Here is a 16,829-nt window from a genome sequence, read left to right on the forward strand (position 1 = left end):
GGCGGGGCCACCTAGAGCAGATGACACAGGAAGGTGCCCAGGCAGGTTTGGAATGTCTCCAGAGAGGGGGCCACCACTACTCTCCTGGGCAGCTTGTTCCAGTGCTCTGCCACCCTTGATGTAAAGAAGTTCTTCCTCACGTTGGGGTGAAGCTTCTTGACTTTTAGTTTGTGGCCATTGGTCCTCATCCTGCCGTTGAGCACCACTGAAAAGAGTCTGGAACCAGTGTTTGACGATTCAATGGACGGATAGTTTTTCCCTTCCCACCTTTCTTGATGTATGGTATCAAGAGTAGAAAGCCCCGAGAAGGATGCTTGCTGTACCTTGTATGTATTATAGCACCATGCGGTGACATGACGTAACTGATTTGCCAACTGTAAGCATCCTGTTCAAAATGACTTTCATGCTGGACATGCACTGTTGTCTGAGAAGCACAGTAGGTACTCGTTGGTAACAGTGGTGTAAAGCGTTAACCATCCTTTCTTTCTCTCTTTCCTAAAGCTTATGCAATGAGGACAGAAACCTGCTGCATGCTAGAGAGAGAGAGAGACGAATTGGGGAGGCTCAGCAGGAGAAAAACAAGCTCCCTGAGAAGCCTCCCGTCTTTGCAGCACCCTACAAGGTAATGGGGGGGGGGCGGTGTGGTGGAGGGAGAGGAGGAAAGATGGTTGGAGCGTAAGAGCAGAGCTGTGGCTTCTGCATATGGTGTAGCAGAGTTGAGTGTGACACGTGCAGAACCAGCATCTTCCCATCTGCTTAACTTAAGCTCATCAGAGTATGGGTTTAAAGCTCTGAAGATGGTGCAAGCGCAGTAAGGTCTTTGGGCTGGGCAGATTCATTTGGAGGCTACTTCCTGTAGTTTGGGCATTTGAGGGAGAGCACCCAAGAGCAGCTTGGCTGCCTGTCTGTGTGCAGCTGTGATAGAAACAAACGGGTCTGCTGTTAGTGTTCCTGAAGACTGCAGGCACACCTACAAGTTTGGCTCAGAAGAACTAAGAGTGAGCAGAGCAGTCCCACTTGCTTTGGAGGGACTGCACTGCAGGATCAAGATGAGCTTGCCTAACTTTGCTTGTGGTGATACACAGTGATGCAATTAAGATCCTGACGAATCTCTCTTACAGAGCTGAGTCTCCTGAAGTTGAGGGTCCGTGCTTTTTCCATTTCTGCCTCTGTTCTTCTGTTGCAGACTCATAAAGGAGATGACTTGTCAAACCAAATTCGGAACGTGCTGGGCAATTATGAGGATGTCATGGGGCTCATCAACTCCAAAACCCAATGGAATTTCTTAGGGCTTCAGGAAGTCCTTCCTCCGGTCTCACCTGAAGCACCTCATTTCCCACACTCCCTTGATGAAAATACCAGCCCTACATCATCACCTTCATTCCACGACACAGCCCACCATCCACCCACTACGGCTGTAAGTGCTCCTCCTGCTCACCGCTCAAGTCCCTGCGAAAAGGCACAATCAAGGCCAAAACCGCATTCAGGTTTGCACGTGCAGAGCGGCAGCTCATCCAACGGTCAGAGCCAAAGTCGCAAACGCAGTTGTGGTGACAAGGAAAGTCACGAAGGTCTTCATCGCAAGGGAAGTGACAGGCGTGCGGCTGGTGAAGGTCGTGCTCATGATCTGGACTACTCCATTTTCTCATTTTCTTCATTTCTGACACCTTTGCCTCCTCCACTGGAACCTCTGTCACCTCTGCGTTCCGACCTGCACGTCAGTTCCAAGTCAGAAAAGAGCAGCAAAAGCCAGGAGCTGACCTACAGTCAAAGAAAATCGTTTCAGGACCTAGTGACAGGATCAGAGGAAGAGGAAAGTCAGGACGGCTCAGACATTGACCTGAGCAGCAACACTCGGCCTTCCTCTCGGACGGTTCCTACAGCTTTGCCATCAAAGCCCAGCGCGATGCAGCAGAAACCAACTGCCTGTGTGAGACCAATGGATGTCCAAGATCAGGCGCGAGAGGAATCGCCAGATCTCAAACCTCTCCTGGAGGAATACCATAGAGAGCCCTTTGAAAAGATCTCAGATCTGAAGGTGAATGCCAGAGCCAGACTATTCAAATCAGAAATCCCTTCTGAGCCCGTAAAGGTGAGTTAGGAGACTCTGTTGCTGGCAGGGTAAGCTCAGCTATGGGAGGACAGGTCACCAAAGGGCAGAGACTACGAGCAGCATTGATGGCTGTGCACACTTTATCACTTTTAGAAGGTGTATTTTAAGAGTGCCTTTTGCCAGTACATCTGGGGGAGATACCTGGATGGTGAAAATGCAGCACTCGCCATGATTCCGTGTCTGTTTTATCAGTGAGGCTGCAGCAGGCCTTATGGTTAGAGCGACTGCTTCTGTTGCTGTGACTTTTGTCTTGCCTGTAAAGATTGTTGAAAAGAAGAAGGGGGAAATGATACGCTGAGAGGTCAGGGGGTTGGTACTCAGTGCTGGTGAGTAGAAGTCCCATATGTTCGCTGAGTACTGGGACAGCTGACTGTGCAGGGAGTTCTATGGTCACCTGGTAGGATGAAGGTTTTTGGGCTTTTTGGGGTTTTGGGTAGTTGTCTGTGAACACCACAGGGCTCTCCTAAGTGAGTTTGTACGATGTAACTGTAGACCCTCAGGGAAGTATCGATGTAAACAAAAAATATCCTGAAGATTTCTACCAGATGGACTTAGCCCTTGGGTAGCACGAGACCATTCTGTTTCCCGCTCCATGGAATGTTTTTTGAGCAGTTTCTCGAAGGAAATTTAGTGCAGAAGTGGGATTGTAAATCATAAGCAAGACCCTGAAAGCCCTCTAAAATTCTGCATTCAGGGAAAGACTGTAGGCTCTTTCTTGTCCCCCAGCTATGAGCAAAAGGAGCAGAGCTCTTTTGTTTGTTGTTGTCAGCAGAAGGCATCCTGGGCAGCAAGCTCGAGCATATCTTAGTTCTGGTCACTGCACTTGACCTTTCTCTGCCAAGGACTGAGACCTAAGGCAGCTGGGCAAGGAGAGAGGTGGAGAGAGTTTTAAGATTGTGTTTTGCCTTTGTAGGAGAAAGGGAGAGTGTGGGTGCCTTCTGCCTTTTGTGGAAGAGGGTGTTGATCAGCTGCAAATGGCTGTAGGCAATTTCTTGTGGAAAAGGAGAGGAAACTGGCAAAATGACATTGATGAGAAGTTAACAGGTACCTTAATGCCCAGGTTTGAAAAGAAACAAGTAATAGACACAGACTAAACCCAACCAAACAGTAGCTATGCTGGGTTTGGATCTAAGTGACTAGAATTTTGTTGCAAAATGCCTTTTAGCTTTTAATAGCCTGATTCCTGCTGACCTCCAGCAGTACATAAACCCTCAAGTGGTTAAATTGCTTTAGGAAGTAAAGCTAGAGCTTCTGAGAAACTTGAAACCTTCAGGCAAAGGAAGGCAAACCTGTGATTTTTTTTCTTTTTCTCCGAAGCTCTTTGGACACAAGAAAGAGGTCCATGCATTTAGTTTGAGATTGAGCAAAATAATCCATCTTGGAGTTAGAAAAGCATGTAATATCTTTGAGGACTGTTTTATTTCCTCCAGGCAGCCAGGCAGGAACAGGACAGTGCACCCATTGTTTACTGAGCATTTTGATGTAAAATGCTTCCATTGCCAGGAGCCTTCATTGTCAGCTGAAGAAAGCAAGAGTAGAAGTTGATGGAAACGGTTTGGTTTGTTTTCAAACCTGCAGCAAGGGTGGTGGCAGGCTGGAGCTGCTGTCTTGTCTTGTCTTGTCTTGTCTTGTCTTGTCTTGTCTTGTCTTGTCTTGTCTTGTCTTGTCTTGTCTTGTCTGTGAGTGGGGCTTCTGGGTTGACCCTGGGACAGAAGCAGGAGAGTGCCTGGAGGTATGGCATTGTTTCAGTGACTCAACTTTAGGTTGCCTTGGAAAGGAGAGGAGTGGACTTGAATGGGTTAAGCGCGCTTGTGAAATCGTCCACAGGGGACTTGGCTGCATGCAACCTGCTGGTTAAACTGGGGCTCACAGAGGACCTGAAATAGCACCCAGATAAATTATTTTAGAAGGCTCCTGTGGACTTTGAGCCTGGTGGCTTTGATTTGTAGTCTGCCATGAAGTCGCGAGTGTCAAAACCAAGCGAGCAGCGTAAACACAAATACGAGAACAAGTAGATTTTGATGTAACTTTGAAGATTTCTGTCTCACTGGATGAGGCAGAGCCATTCTGTACATTTCTGTGGTGCCTCAGTATTGCTTTAGTGTGCATAAAGCAAAAAGTATAGCATGGTTTTTGTTTTTCATGAAATGTAGAAGTGAAACTTAACGCTGGGAGCAATGGCAAGCAGATGGACTTTAGCTTTGCTTTGCTGGAATTACAAGAGTCTTGCTCCATTACGGTCAAGAACTAAGCTGGTGAGGGAGATGTAGGATGCGTTGCTTGTTTCTGCTCCTCCTGCACTGCTAAACCCACCCAGCTGGCTACCTGAAGCTAGAAGAAAACTTGAACAAGTGCATCCCCAAACGTACATTTTACAGCTGCTGCAGTGTGAGGTGCCTTGTTAGTGCAGCACTGGAACCAAGTTTCTTCTCTTTCCACAAGGACAGTCGGATAGGAAGGTTTTTGAAAGTTGGGTTTCCGTTTCAGTTTTCTTTGAGTTGCATTTTGCCTTTCCTTCTCTCTTCCACCTTTTGTCTTGTTTGTTGTGGCCATTGTGTTTTTGATGAAATGAAGTGAATTTTCTGCGCTAAAAACGGTGCGTCTTGCGGTAATTATTAACCCTCTGTGAAAATTAATCCTAGCCTTAGGCAATCTGCTCAGAAAATTGCCTTCTCTGCTCATGGGTTTGTCGTTCTCTGACTGCAGCTTCCCGAATTTCGTAGAACAGCTCGAGCTGCTGCTACGGGGACTCGGCTGCCAAACAGTATCTGAACGTTATTTTGCAGTAGCAACGAACCCTCAGGCAATTTCCACGTAACAAAATGGCCTTTAAAGTCTGTAGCTATAATTCATGGAGCAGTCATGAAAGACATATTTAGCTCTGTGCAATCTGAGAATTTAAACAAATTATATCAACCAAGATTTTGTGACTAGATAACAAAAGTCCCTTTTTGAGCTTCTGATTTGAATGGTTTTGAGCCAATACAAAAATAGCACCAAGGGAAACCTAAGGGTGTGCAAGTATTCCCACGCTGAAGTCAGGGAAGGGATACTCATCCTTAAAATACAGCTTGTTTCGAAGTCTGTGCACACTTTATCTGGTTTGTTATTGGCTTAGTGCAAAGCCCACAGGCAACAGTGCGAAGACACCTCGGTAAGCTTCAGCTCAAGTTCCATATTTTTCCTTATAAAAAGGCTAATAACTCTTTTTGTGTGAACTTTAAAACAGAAACAAATATAAAAAACAACCCCTACAATTCCTGAACCTGAAAGAAGTCAGAAGAAAATCTTGTGTTAACTACCTGCCTGTACCTCCCGTACTTGATGCGGTTTTGCTGCTTTTGTTTGCTCGACACCAGTGTTGCGGTTTCCCCTGTGTAGCCAGTTCTCCTGTGGCTTGCAGGGGCCTTTTTTACTGCAGCAGCTGCCAGTTTTGTTTGCCCTCTTAAGAAAGGGTAGACGTTCCCCATGCGTCAAACACTTGTGGGAATCGGTGAGCGGATGAAAGAAAGAGATCTGTTGAACAAGTGCACTGTGTCTGCAGCAAGCGATAAACATCCCTTAAAAACATGCTTAAGGACCACCCATGCTGATAGTTTGCTTGCAGGATGGTGCCTGCCTGACTAGAAATTATTTTAATCACAGGTATATTCACACAGTCTTCGTATTTGTTCCAATAAACGCTCTCCTGAATAGGTAACTAGGAACGGTTGCTTCAGCTTTCCCCAAAAGCAGCTTTGTCACCACATCCTCTAAAACCAGGTGGATGGAGTAAGCCATGCTTCAGATCGTTGGACCTGTCTTTGTATCAGAGATGTATTATAATCTCTTTAGTGGTAAATCTTTGGCAGAGCATCTGCTTTGGTGTCTGGTGTTCCTTAAGATAGCCTGCAAAAACCTGTATGGATTTCTGTGTTTACGTGTTTGTTTTCATCAAGTTGATTGTAGCTTCAAGTTTTGGCAGGCTTTTTCAGTACACAGCAGAACATTATTGCATCCCTAATCAAGATGATTAGAGGCTTGGTTAAAATACATACAGTCTCTTCTGTTGGCTGGGTCATTTTGGAAGCGTGCCCTATGTGTGTGCATCTTGCATCTATCTATAGTATTAGAGGGTAGATTCTTAACACAGAAATGCAGGTGGAAAATCACTTTGAAGAGTAAGTTAGTGTGTTATTCCTAGCGTGACTTGTGTGTGAACAGAGAGTGCATTTAATATGCAAGATCTCCTCCCGCTCTGAGCTAGCGAAGCACGTACAGATGAAGTGAGGACAGGGTGGTAGGTTTTGGTCTGATCTTGCCCCGCCTGTTCTATTCAAACTAAGTCTTCATTCATGCATATGCAGTTTTGTGATCCCCATTGCATTCAAGGGGCAAAAGCCCATGCGGTTGACATGGAAAAATAAATTTGTAACCAAATATTTCTATTAAAATATAGTATTAAATTGGAAGCAGCTGTAAATGGGAAACTTTTTCAGCAGCCTGAAGAGGTGACCTTCTCTGCTGATAATTGATAGCTGCAGTGGCAAAGCTCTCATTAGGAAACAAAGAAAACTGCCAGCACAGTGAAGGGCATGGAACTCAAATTGGCTTTTCTGATCCTGCTCGCTCGGGTTTTCTCAGCACTAATAATTTAGCCTGAAACCAGGCAAAGAGCAGTAGCTGGTATTCTTGAGCCACACACACACACACACACGTTGCGAGTCCATTTCAATTAGGAGGAGATAGCAGGCAACATAGGAAATGCCTGCGTGCTCTAGCTCTTCTTGACCTACGCTGCTTGCATATCTACAGGCACCAGTTTCACCTGAGGTGAAAGGGACTGAGAAGCAGCACAGGGCTGATTGGTGTCAGAGGGGCAGCTCTACGTGGGCTGTGACGACAGAGGCATACAGATAAGCAGGCGGAAATTACTGAAATGAGAAGGAGCAGAAAGGTCTTTAGGCGAGGCAGGCTGTTTACAAATCAGGGAGCAAGCTTCAGCCCCCTACTTCCACATGCCAGAGCTGTGTGGTCCTTCAGCTCCATTTGGCACACCTTGGCAGAGTGGAATAAAAATGTGTGCTGTAATTTCTAATGGAATACCTTTGATAAAAAGCAGCAGCCTTAAAAGCTCTTCAGCCATTACCCCAAACCAGCGCTGCTTATTCCTTGTAGTATCTGTGGCAAAACCTTCTTTTCAAAAAGATGCCCACTTTCTGAGTTTCCCAGCTTTGGCGAGCGTTGACTGCATTGTGCAGAGAGGAGAAAGCTGGGCTTTTGCCACTATTCTGTCAATGCTTCTCGTGCTTTGCCCTTCCGCCTCCAGCTATCACACCGAGACCAAGGAGCAGGCTACTGGTGCCTCCTGCTGTGAGGCTGTAACTGAGTCTGCCACAAAAGACGGCAGTGCCGGGCAGGCTGATGCCGTCCCTGTCTTGAGTTACTGCCTGGTTGGGGCACTGCACTGCTTCTGGTTGATGGCTGGGTGTCTGGCCCACACATCATGGCCAGTGGACCTCTCCTTTGTGTACCAGGTGGTTCCTCAAGCAATTTAGTTTGCTTTGGGGTGATTCTTATTATCCCGAGTTCCTTGTTCATCTCTCTCTAGTGTGTCTAAGAGATCTCTGTAAGCCTCAGGGCATGTGCTTATGGAAGTGTGTGGGTTTTTTGGAATTGCCGGTGAAAAGAGGACTTGGAGGTATTTCGGAGAGTTTTGTCACACAGTTGCTGTGCAGCTTGAACAGAATGCCTGTGCATTTCTTAAATTGTTTTCTACATGAAAATCTCCCTCCCTTCTTTTGCGGGTGTGTGCACCTGTGCGTTTGTGCAAGCCTGTTGTAGTGAAGGCAGGCTAGTTCCTCCCCGTGTTGCTCTAACCCGGCGGTGCATTCAAGGTTTTATCCTGAACTGCACAAGTTAGTCATACTGCTTTTCAACTTTTCTAATCACAGTTGGTGTTCCCTTGAGTCCAGGAGCTGGCATTTAAGAGTCCGGTGGGTTATTCTTCCACTTACAGCCACCTTTACTTTGCCTGCTCCCAGTTTAGGGCTTTATACTGGCTTCTTATTCTGCTGAGTGCACGTGGGTGCACAGAAGGACACCAGTTAGGAAGCAGGGGGAATCCTGTCAGCTGGACAAGCACCACTGTTTAATGAACTCTCTTTCACTTTGGTTCTTTCTCATCTTTATTGGAATATATCTTCTACTAAAGACTTGAAAACAACAGGCTTTGTAGAATAAAGTGCCCTTCTGATGGGGCTTTTTAGTCTTTTCTTATTAAGGGACTCCCGTGGCCTTTGTAGAACTGTTGGTAAGCAAACGTTTGATGAGTGCCTCTGTTTATCTCAGTCAGCTGGTAAAGGAACAAAGAAACTCATGCTGCTTCCTTCTTTTTATTTGCTTGTAGCAAACCTTCCGCTGGGATGCCCAAGCCGTTAAGGAAATTTTGAAGGTAGGTGCTCTTAAATAATAGATCGACGTGTTTGTGTTTTGTATACATTGAAGTAGTGGTGGGGGGAGGAGGAGGAATATCACCGCGTGCATGGCACTGCTGCTGGACTGGGCTTCTCTGTCCCTGTAATTATGGTACATTTGCGCCAATCTGAGCCAGCTCTTAATGCAAAACTGCCTCTGCAACCTGTGTCAGAGATGGCTTTGTGGGCAGCGCACAGGCTGCCAGTACTCAGCTGGGTCTGAGTACATGGGACCCTTTCACCGAGCACAGAGTGCAAATAAGATAAGTGTTCCAGGAGAGGCAGTGAGGGTGGCAGGCCATATGAGTTCCTTTATTTCTGGGAGGGAGTATTACACTCTTCAGGATTTAAACTTAATAGGGAGACAAGAAAAGTCTGTCTTGTGTGATTTCAACAGAGTGGTTCTGAATTTCTGAGCCCCAGCTTCCCCAAAGGCTTTGTCTAGATTGACCCCCATTAAGGTGTTTTAGCGTATGTTCAAGACAAAGATCGTTGTCTGTGCTAGGCTGTTCACGTGTTTGTTGCAGTGCAAGCCAAAGCTTTAGCCCAGTCCTCTGTGTCCAGCTGTGGTGCCAGAAGAGGCAGGTTGGAGGTTGATCCCTATCTCCTGGCTGCGGTCTGTGTGCTGTGCTCTTAGCCGGACCATGGCTTAGCCCAACTAGCTGGTCCCTGGGTGAGAGTTAGGGCAGGGCAACAGGGCAGAAAGGCTCCTAAAGACATAGCCCATCAGGCAGTCGCTCTCTTTGGTTTGAAACCACGTCTTGGAGCTCTGCAGCAAAGGCATCTTGGCCAGTCAGAGCAAAAGGCAGTGTTTCAGGTAGAATAGCATGAGGAATGGCTGGCAGTCAGAGCTCCCTAGCTGACCCCCTTGAGTTTTGAAAAGCCTTTCAGGGGGGTGTTGTTGCTGTAATAGGAACATAATAGGAAGTTCCTGAACTTTGAAAAAGTCCAGAGCTACTGGTAGACAGGTTTCATGTCCTTTTCCCTTTATTAACTGTGATAGCCTAATCCTGCAAACATAGGAAGTATTTAACTCTCTACAAGCTTCACTGAGATTGCTGCTAATTGGGCAATGCAAGTATGCTTGGAGAAAAGGAGCAAGTGCTCATGACGGTCTGGCTCGCTGAGCTCAAAGAGGGCTTCTTGCTGTGGTATTGCCTCTTGGGTTTACGATGGAAATGCTGCGTGGTCTCCTGCATCCTCCTGGGGCTCGGCGGGCGGCTTCCGGGGAATGCTCTCGGCCGTCGCAGGGCTCGGCTCCTCCGCGGGGCTCGGCTCCTCCGCGGGGCTCGGCTCCTCCGCCGCCTTCTCCCGCTGCTCGGCAGCCGCCTTCTTGCGCTCCTCGACCTCCTCCACCGGCAGCCGTCCCCTCGCGGCCTCGGGCCCCGCTGCCGCCGCCGCTTGGTCCCCGGGGCCGCTCTCCCGGGCAGCTTCAGCAGCCGCCGGCTCCCGGGGCCGCGCCCCCTCGGCTCCCCGGGGCCTCACCAAGACGGAGGCGAGGGCGAGGGCCAGGACGGTGAAGAGCAACCGGACGGGCAGGTACAAGTCCACGGCCACGTCCGTCCCGCCCTGCTGCTAGAGCCCGCCCGTGTTACAAGTCATTGCCATGAAGCACCACTAGTGAGACAAGAACCTTAGCCCAAGCCCCACACTTGATAAACACTAACACAGCAAATACCGGCTCTAAGTAAGTTACAACATTCTGAAACTGTGATATCAACAGGAACAACTCTGAGAGCCAATAAATCAGCATTGTGACGAGTGACTATTAATCCAGTCAGATCTGTTGTTATCTCAACCCCTCATGCCCCACGTTTGGGCACCAAAAAGAACTCTCGTGGTTTAAAACCAGGCAGAGGGCTCGTTCACTCACTCCCCCCCTCCTTTCCCTCCCCCTACTCCCAGAGGGACGGAGAGGAGAATTGAAAAGAATGCAACTCCCACGGGTTGAGATAAGAACAGTTCAGTAACTAAGGTATAACACAGATCACTACTGCTACCACCAATAATAATAATGATAAAGGAAATAACAAGGGAAGAGAATACATCACGTTGCCACCAGTCAACCAATACCTCGCCCGCCCCCCTTTCCCCCCCCCCAGCCCGACCAAGCACCGACCCATACCTCCTCCAACCGCGCAGTGCCCCAGCCCTTCCGGCTAACTCCCAGTTACATCCTGGGCATGACGTGCTGTGGTATGGAATACCTCTTTGGCTAGCTTGGGTCAGGTGTCCTGTCTCTGCTTCCTCCCGGCTTCCCCTCCTCCCTGGCAGAGCGTGAGGCTCACAAAGTCCTTGGCCAAACCAAAACATCATTGTTATCAGCTCTGTTCCCGAGCCGAAAGTCAAAACACTGCACTGCACCAGCTACCAAGGAGGAGAAAAATGACTGCTACTGCTGAACCCAGGATACCTGGGTGAGAGTTAGAGCAGGGCAACAGGGCAGAAAGGCTCCTAAAGACATAGCCCATCAGGCAGTCGCTCTCTTTGGTTTGAAACCACGTCTTGGAGCTCTGCAGCAAAGGCATCTTGGCCAGTCAGAGCAAAAGGCAGTGTTTCAGGTAGAATAGCATGAGGAATGGCTGGCAGTCAGAGCTCCCTAGCTGACCCCCTTGAGTTTTGAAAAGCCTTTCAGGGGGGTGTTGTTGCTGTAATAGGAACATAATAGGAAGTTCCTGAACTTTGAAAAAGTCCAGAGCTACTGGTAGACAGGTTTTATGTCCTTTTCCCTTTATTAACTGTGATAGCCTAATCCTGCAAACATAGGAAGTATTTAACTCTCTACAAGCTTCACCGAGATTGCTGCTAATTGGGCAATGCAAGTATGCTTGGAGAAAAAGAGCAAGTGCTCATGACGGTCTGGCTCGCTGAGCTCAAAGAGGGCTTCTTGCTGTGGTATTGCCTCTTGGGTTTACGATGGGCTCAGCTTTTTATTGTACATGAATATAAATGTCTTTGAGGTACAACTTCAGTTGCCTGTATCAGCAAAAATACTGTAACCCACTTCTGTCATTTGCTTTCCAGGAAATGACCCAGTCATGGCCACCTCTTCTGACAGATATTCCTACTCCTCCTACTGCAGAGCCTTCCAAATTTCCATTACCAACAAAGGTAAACACCCTCTTTTTGCCAAGGCTTTTGATAAATTAGAAGAGAGCTTTCCAACTCTTGCACGTACTTTCATCTGATGAGCTTTCCAACTCTTGCACCTCCTTTCATAGGTAAAGGCTTTTAGGAGAAATTATCTTTAGAAGTCACAATGGATTTTGAATTGTGTGATGGTTACTTGCAATGCATCACTTCTGTCCGTGCTAAGCTACATCAGGCAAGCTTAGACTATTGGAGACTTCGGAGTTATTCTTTGTCACGTTGCTCAAAGTATCGATTAGAGTAACAAACACAAGGAAATCGGATCACTGATACGCTGCTATTGAGAGATGATGTATTTGATTCTCAACTTGCACCTTGTGCTTGCTTTCTAGGAGTCGCAGCCTGTTGGATGTGTAGCACAGAACCAGAGTAAGTAGAAATCCAAAGGAAAGCACACTGTTCTATGTCTATTGAGAGACGGTTTTGAGTGTCATACATTGAGAACATCAAATGTTTACCTTGATTAAGGGACGTGGTTTCCTGTGCTTTGTTAAACATTGATGAGTTTAGAAAATGCTGAAGAGACTGTATGCATTCCTTACCTAGAAATTAAGGCAGCAGTTCAGCAGAGAACAAACAGTATTTCATTAGGAAGCCCCATTTGGAGTGATAAATAATCTCAGTGGCAATCAGTTACGTCCTGGAAGAAAGTGACTTTCTAACCTGATGCTCAGAGACCATAGGGTAAAATACGCTACCGTTGAGGCAGATAAACCCCGCTGATTCTCTTTTGATTTACAGGACAGTGCGATGGACCTTCGGATACGTTGCCTCGTTCTCAGACAACAGTATCGTAAGTAACCAGACTCAGTTGCCATCTCTTGGTTGAGATTGTAGAGTCTTGCACTCAAGCTCTGTCAGGTCTGTAAAACTCAACCCTTTTCGTGCTGTTCTGACATTCTGCAGAGGAGCCTCCCCTGGCTGGTAGTGTGGGATAGTGTCTTCCTGAGTAGTTAGCTGCTGCTTTAATCCATTCTTTCTTTTGCTGCTCCTTCTTCCACCCCAGCTTGCTCCTCCTGAAGGACTTCTGGGACTTTTCTTTGCGCTGTTAAACATACTCGTTTCAACTGCTGCAGGCTCTGCCTTCCTCCACAGACAATCTTTTTCAGCTCTTCTCAGCTGCCTGTAAAAATCCCTTTTGAGCTTGAGTCAGTTTTCCAGGCAGCAGAGAGAGAAGAGACTTTTACTGTAGACAAGAATCTGAAAATACGCCTTTCTTAGCGCAGAGGTCCAGAATTGTAACTTCGGCATGGTACGTACCTCTGTCCTTCGCCAACATCCCCTCTCTGCTCAGCGTCCGTGCGGGCTCTTCAGAGCCAGTGTACCCACAGTCAGCAAAGACAGCTGAAGTGGGAGGAAGAGGGTGGCTTAGGCTAATGTCCAAAATGGAGTCAAGAAGGATTTCCCCAGGGACTTCCTCTGCACCTGTCCCTTGAACCGATGCATCCCTTCCTCTTTGTTTTTCTGTTTTCACTCGCACAACAGGGCTTGCTTTCTTTGCTGTTTAAAGCACACGTGACTGAAAATCCAGCTGCCTGGAGTAGCTTGCCTTACCAAGTGTAGCTGGCTGAAAACAAACAGCGCTTGTGCTGCTTAATTTGAAGCAGCCCTGAAATCCCAGGGTGCTCGTGTGCCCAAATTAAGCATTCGGCTTTACAGAGCGTGCAAGGGTTTCCCAGACGGCTTTCATTCTTGAATACAGCCTGAAGTTAGCACCTGGCAGTGCTGGAATGGAAGAGCCCTTCTTTTAAAAGGGGAAATGTCTCACTCATTTGTGGTGATGCATCTTTAGCCCAGCTGGCGGGGAAGGACCAGCCTTTGCTTTCAAGCGATGCTGATTTTAGTGCTCCTTCTCTCACTAACAGAGCTTTTCTATAGCTTTGGAGGGAGATTGATGGTGTGTATCTAAGCTGGAAAAGAACAGGTCCTGCAAATGAAAACCTGGCGTCTGTTAAGGCATGAGCTAATTAAGGCAGCCACAGGGCAATGGCACGGGCCAAATGCAAAGAGAGCGCGGTAGGCCTTTGGGTGTAATCAAAGTCTGTGTGCGCAGAGAACCTCTTGTGCATCAGGGTAAGGTACTCGGGGACTGTGGGGTTGGTGCCTTTTCAACAGGCATCATCTGTGTGGCAAGGGTTCGCTCTGTACTGGTAGACACAGGAGACCTTTGGGGTTTCTTCGCGCCGTCCTGCTCAGTGGACAAGAGTGGATTTGTCACATCTGATTTGTGGAATAGTTTGTTGGGAGTCCGTGGTCAGCTTTGGCAGTAAATGTGGTCCTGTTTCAAGGAGAGTATCTCCGTGCATGGCAGCTGCTTTGGTGTGACTGTAAAATAGCGTGTCTCTTTTGTGGGAACTGTGCTTAAAGGAGGGAATCACTTTTTTGACTCAAGGTTTTCACTCCTCTGATGTCGCAGAATTAGGAAAGCAAAGGTCACCTCAGGGTCATCAGAGGTGACCTCCAAAGCTGTAAATGGTTTTTGCTTTGTTCATAATCGGACATGAAGGCGTGAAAGAACGTGAAGTTTTGTGTCGTTTTCCTTTTCCCCACAAGTATCAGGAACACAAACTCTGCCCCCACTTTTCAAGGTGGATGTGGTTTCCTGGGAATCTTTCTTACTTGTTTTCCTGCTCTAAAATGTCTTGTCCTGAGGGGTTGGAGGCTTACTTTTCTTATTTGGGCATGAGAGAAATTTCTCACAGAAAGCCCTTAGTTGGAAATGAGGTTGAAATAAACGCAGCTTTGACCTGATTGATCAAAATCCCTGTGTCAGTGGCCAAGCTTTCATCCCGTTTTGAAATGACACTTGTGTAATTCTCTGGGTTGAGGAGCTGGTCTCCAGCTAGTTTCAGGATTTGAATCACTGTACTTTCGAACAGCAGGAGTTTTGCCTGTCTGTTTTCCAGCTCCTTTTGAATATGCCTGTGTGATTTCCAGAGGAGAATAACACCTGGGGGAAGGCTGGGTCCCCGCCCACAGATCCTTCCCTTCCAGCCTCTCGAGGCCTTCAGTAATACATTGAAATAGCAAGCAGTAGTTACCACCTGCAGGCAGAGGACGAAATGATGCTTCTAGAAACATTTGCAGGCAGCCTGCTCTCTAGCAATAGTAAAAGAGAGTTTGTGGCTCCCCACTTGTAAGCTGCTTGGAGTGTCTGAACTGCTTGATTTACAGATATTGCTGAGATGTGCAGGAGCATCAAATTCATTGTGTAGAGAAGAAAGAGGAGGGAGGCTTGCCCTTGGCATTTACTTACGTATGTACGGTAGAACACTTGAGCAGCAAAAAGAGAACCCTTGTGACAGAAAAACATTTGCAGCCCCTGAGAGCAGAGAGCATGAGCGCACGCAGCTTCTGGTGCACAGATGATGCTTTCTGTCCCTTGGGGACTCAGTGCAGCCCAATAGCACGCCACTCTCTTAATGTACAAGGATCAGAGTTCTTCCACCCTGTGCTGCTGCGTTAGTGCGCTGGACAAACTTAAGCGAGGAGCATTCCCCTCACAGAGCTTCATCTTTGTTGTGTGTAGATGGCAGCCAATGATACTGACATCCTTTTCAAAATGTCCTGAGATTAGTTGAAAAGTACAATATAATGTTCCTAGATTGTGTGTTATCGTTTTATCATTCATTAAAGACAGGGTTTAGCAGATAGAGAATGCCAAACATTCCTAAAGAATGTGGGAGGTTGGTTTCTTTTGGCAAGCACACACAAACCAAGTCGTTTTCAGTGTCTGGTACTTGAAAGTACGTCTGCCTTGGCTGATACTTATCTTCTGGTTGTCTTTCAGAGTGCTGCTCCAGGAAGACCTGCAAGTCAGTGATAGCGAAGACAGCGATGACAACCAAGTCGGTTTTAGATGTTTTATACGCTGGGCGCGCAGACATGCCTTTAAATCATCAGGCCTTGTTGCGTTGTTCCGAATGCCTTAAGCTAACCTTTACTCTCATTCTCCTCCTTCTTTTTTGTGAACAAAACAGGTTGCTGACAATCCACTTGCTCCTCCAAGGTACAGCTTTGTTCTTGAACTAACAGCTAGACTAAATAAGAAGGGAAAAACAAACTACGTCTTAATATATGGGGTGCATGGGTAAGGGGTTCCTTGTTTCTCCTGTAGATACAGGATTTGGTTTCTAGCTGCCCGAAGCTGCTGTTGAAAATTGGCGTTAGTTGTATGGGGTTTTACAGAAAGCTCCAATGAGAAATGAATAATCCAGGCATGCTGGATTTTTCTTATCAACCAGAATTATATTTCCCCAAGTTCTCTTGCCCTCCACCAGAGTATCTGAAGATCACCCTGGAGCCAAGGGGGTTCTCAGTTGTAGTAGTGCTGGGTGAGGTGTGAGTCCAGTTTTAGTTTAGAAGGAAGCCCAAAACAGCCAAGCAGGCGAAGAACGGAAAAGCGTTGGGTAGACTCACGGAGGCTGTTTCAGCTCCTCCTGATAAGGCAGCTCCTTATAAGTAGTTCCTGCCATGTATTGTTAGTCAGAAGCAATATTTAGGGTAGACGTAACGGCCACCTGCCAGTATTACAAGAAGTTGAGAAGCACAGAATTTTCAAGATTTTCAAGAAACTTGCCTCCAATCCATACAAATGTGTTGATTCTGACGTATGGAACAAGTTTCAAAGAGAAAAAAAAATATTCACAAGCCCATTTCGAAACAAAGGACTGCATCCAAGTCATGGCTCTTCCTCAGTTCCATTCACTCCTGTTGCCAGTGCTGGAGGAAAACACTCCTGAAGAGAGGAGAGTCTTGCAAAAACTGCTGGTGCTTGACGTGGTTGTTAAAGAAGCAGTTCCAGCACCTTGCCCAAGTAACACAGATGAATTGAAAACTTTATGGGAAGAATATAGAAAAGAGAAATCATCCTGGCGTGGATGTTTCTGTGTCATTAGCCTTTACGGCACCCTTTTCTTTTGAGGGATGAGGCTTTCAAAAGAGCACTTGCCAGTTTTGGTTCCTTTTTAAAATTCAGTTGGCTAAATGCAGCTGCAGACTGCAGCAGTCCTGCTCAGAGATTTCTCTGACCTGGTTATAGAGTTGGAGGTTTTATTACTTCTAGAGGTTTTTTATTCCGGTGCTTTATCTTTTGAGCATGGCACTGTATT

At 47.0% G+C, this 16,829-nt stretch overlaps 1 protein-coding gene across 1 annotated transcript in view; it reads left to right on the forward strand.

The window, feature by feature from the left end:
- Positions 1 to 353: 353 nt before the first annotated feature.
- LOC133274639 (AF4/FMR2 family member 1-like) overlaps positions 354 to 16,829 on the forward strand; it is a 30,606-nt gene continuing 14,130 nt past the window's right edge. The window contains exons 1-8 of the mRNA XM_061464141.1: positions 354 to 358; positions 502 to 622; positions 1,187 to 2,092; positions 8,502 to 8,546; positions 11,593 to 11,679; positions 12,051 to 12,087; positions 12,460 to 12,511; positions 15,509 to 15,566. Coding sequence (XP_061320125.1) covers positions 354 to 358; positions 502 to 622; positions 1,187 to 2,092; positions 8,502 to 8,546; positions 11,593 to 11,679; positions 12,051 to 12,087; positions 12,460 to 12,511; positions 15,509 to 15,566 — 1,311 coding nt within the window. The remainder of the gene's footprint in view (positions 359 to 501; positions 623 to 1,186; positions 2,093 to 8,501; positions 8,547 to 11,592; positions 11,680 to 12,050; positions 12,088 to 12,459; positions 12,512 to 15,508; positions 15,567 to 16,829) is intronic.

The sequence above is a fragment of the Pezoporus flaviventris genome, unplaced genomic scaffold, assembly GCF_033815535.1.
Source record: "Pezoporus flaviventris isolate CSIRO_AGI_PZ_B2104156 unplaced genomic scaffold, CSIRO_AGI_Pfla_v1 ptg000002l, whole genome shotgun sequence".
Lineage (NCBI taxonomy): Eukaryota > Metazoa > Chordata > Aves > Psittaciformes > Psittacidae > Pezoporus > Pezoporus flaviventris.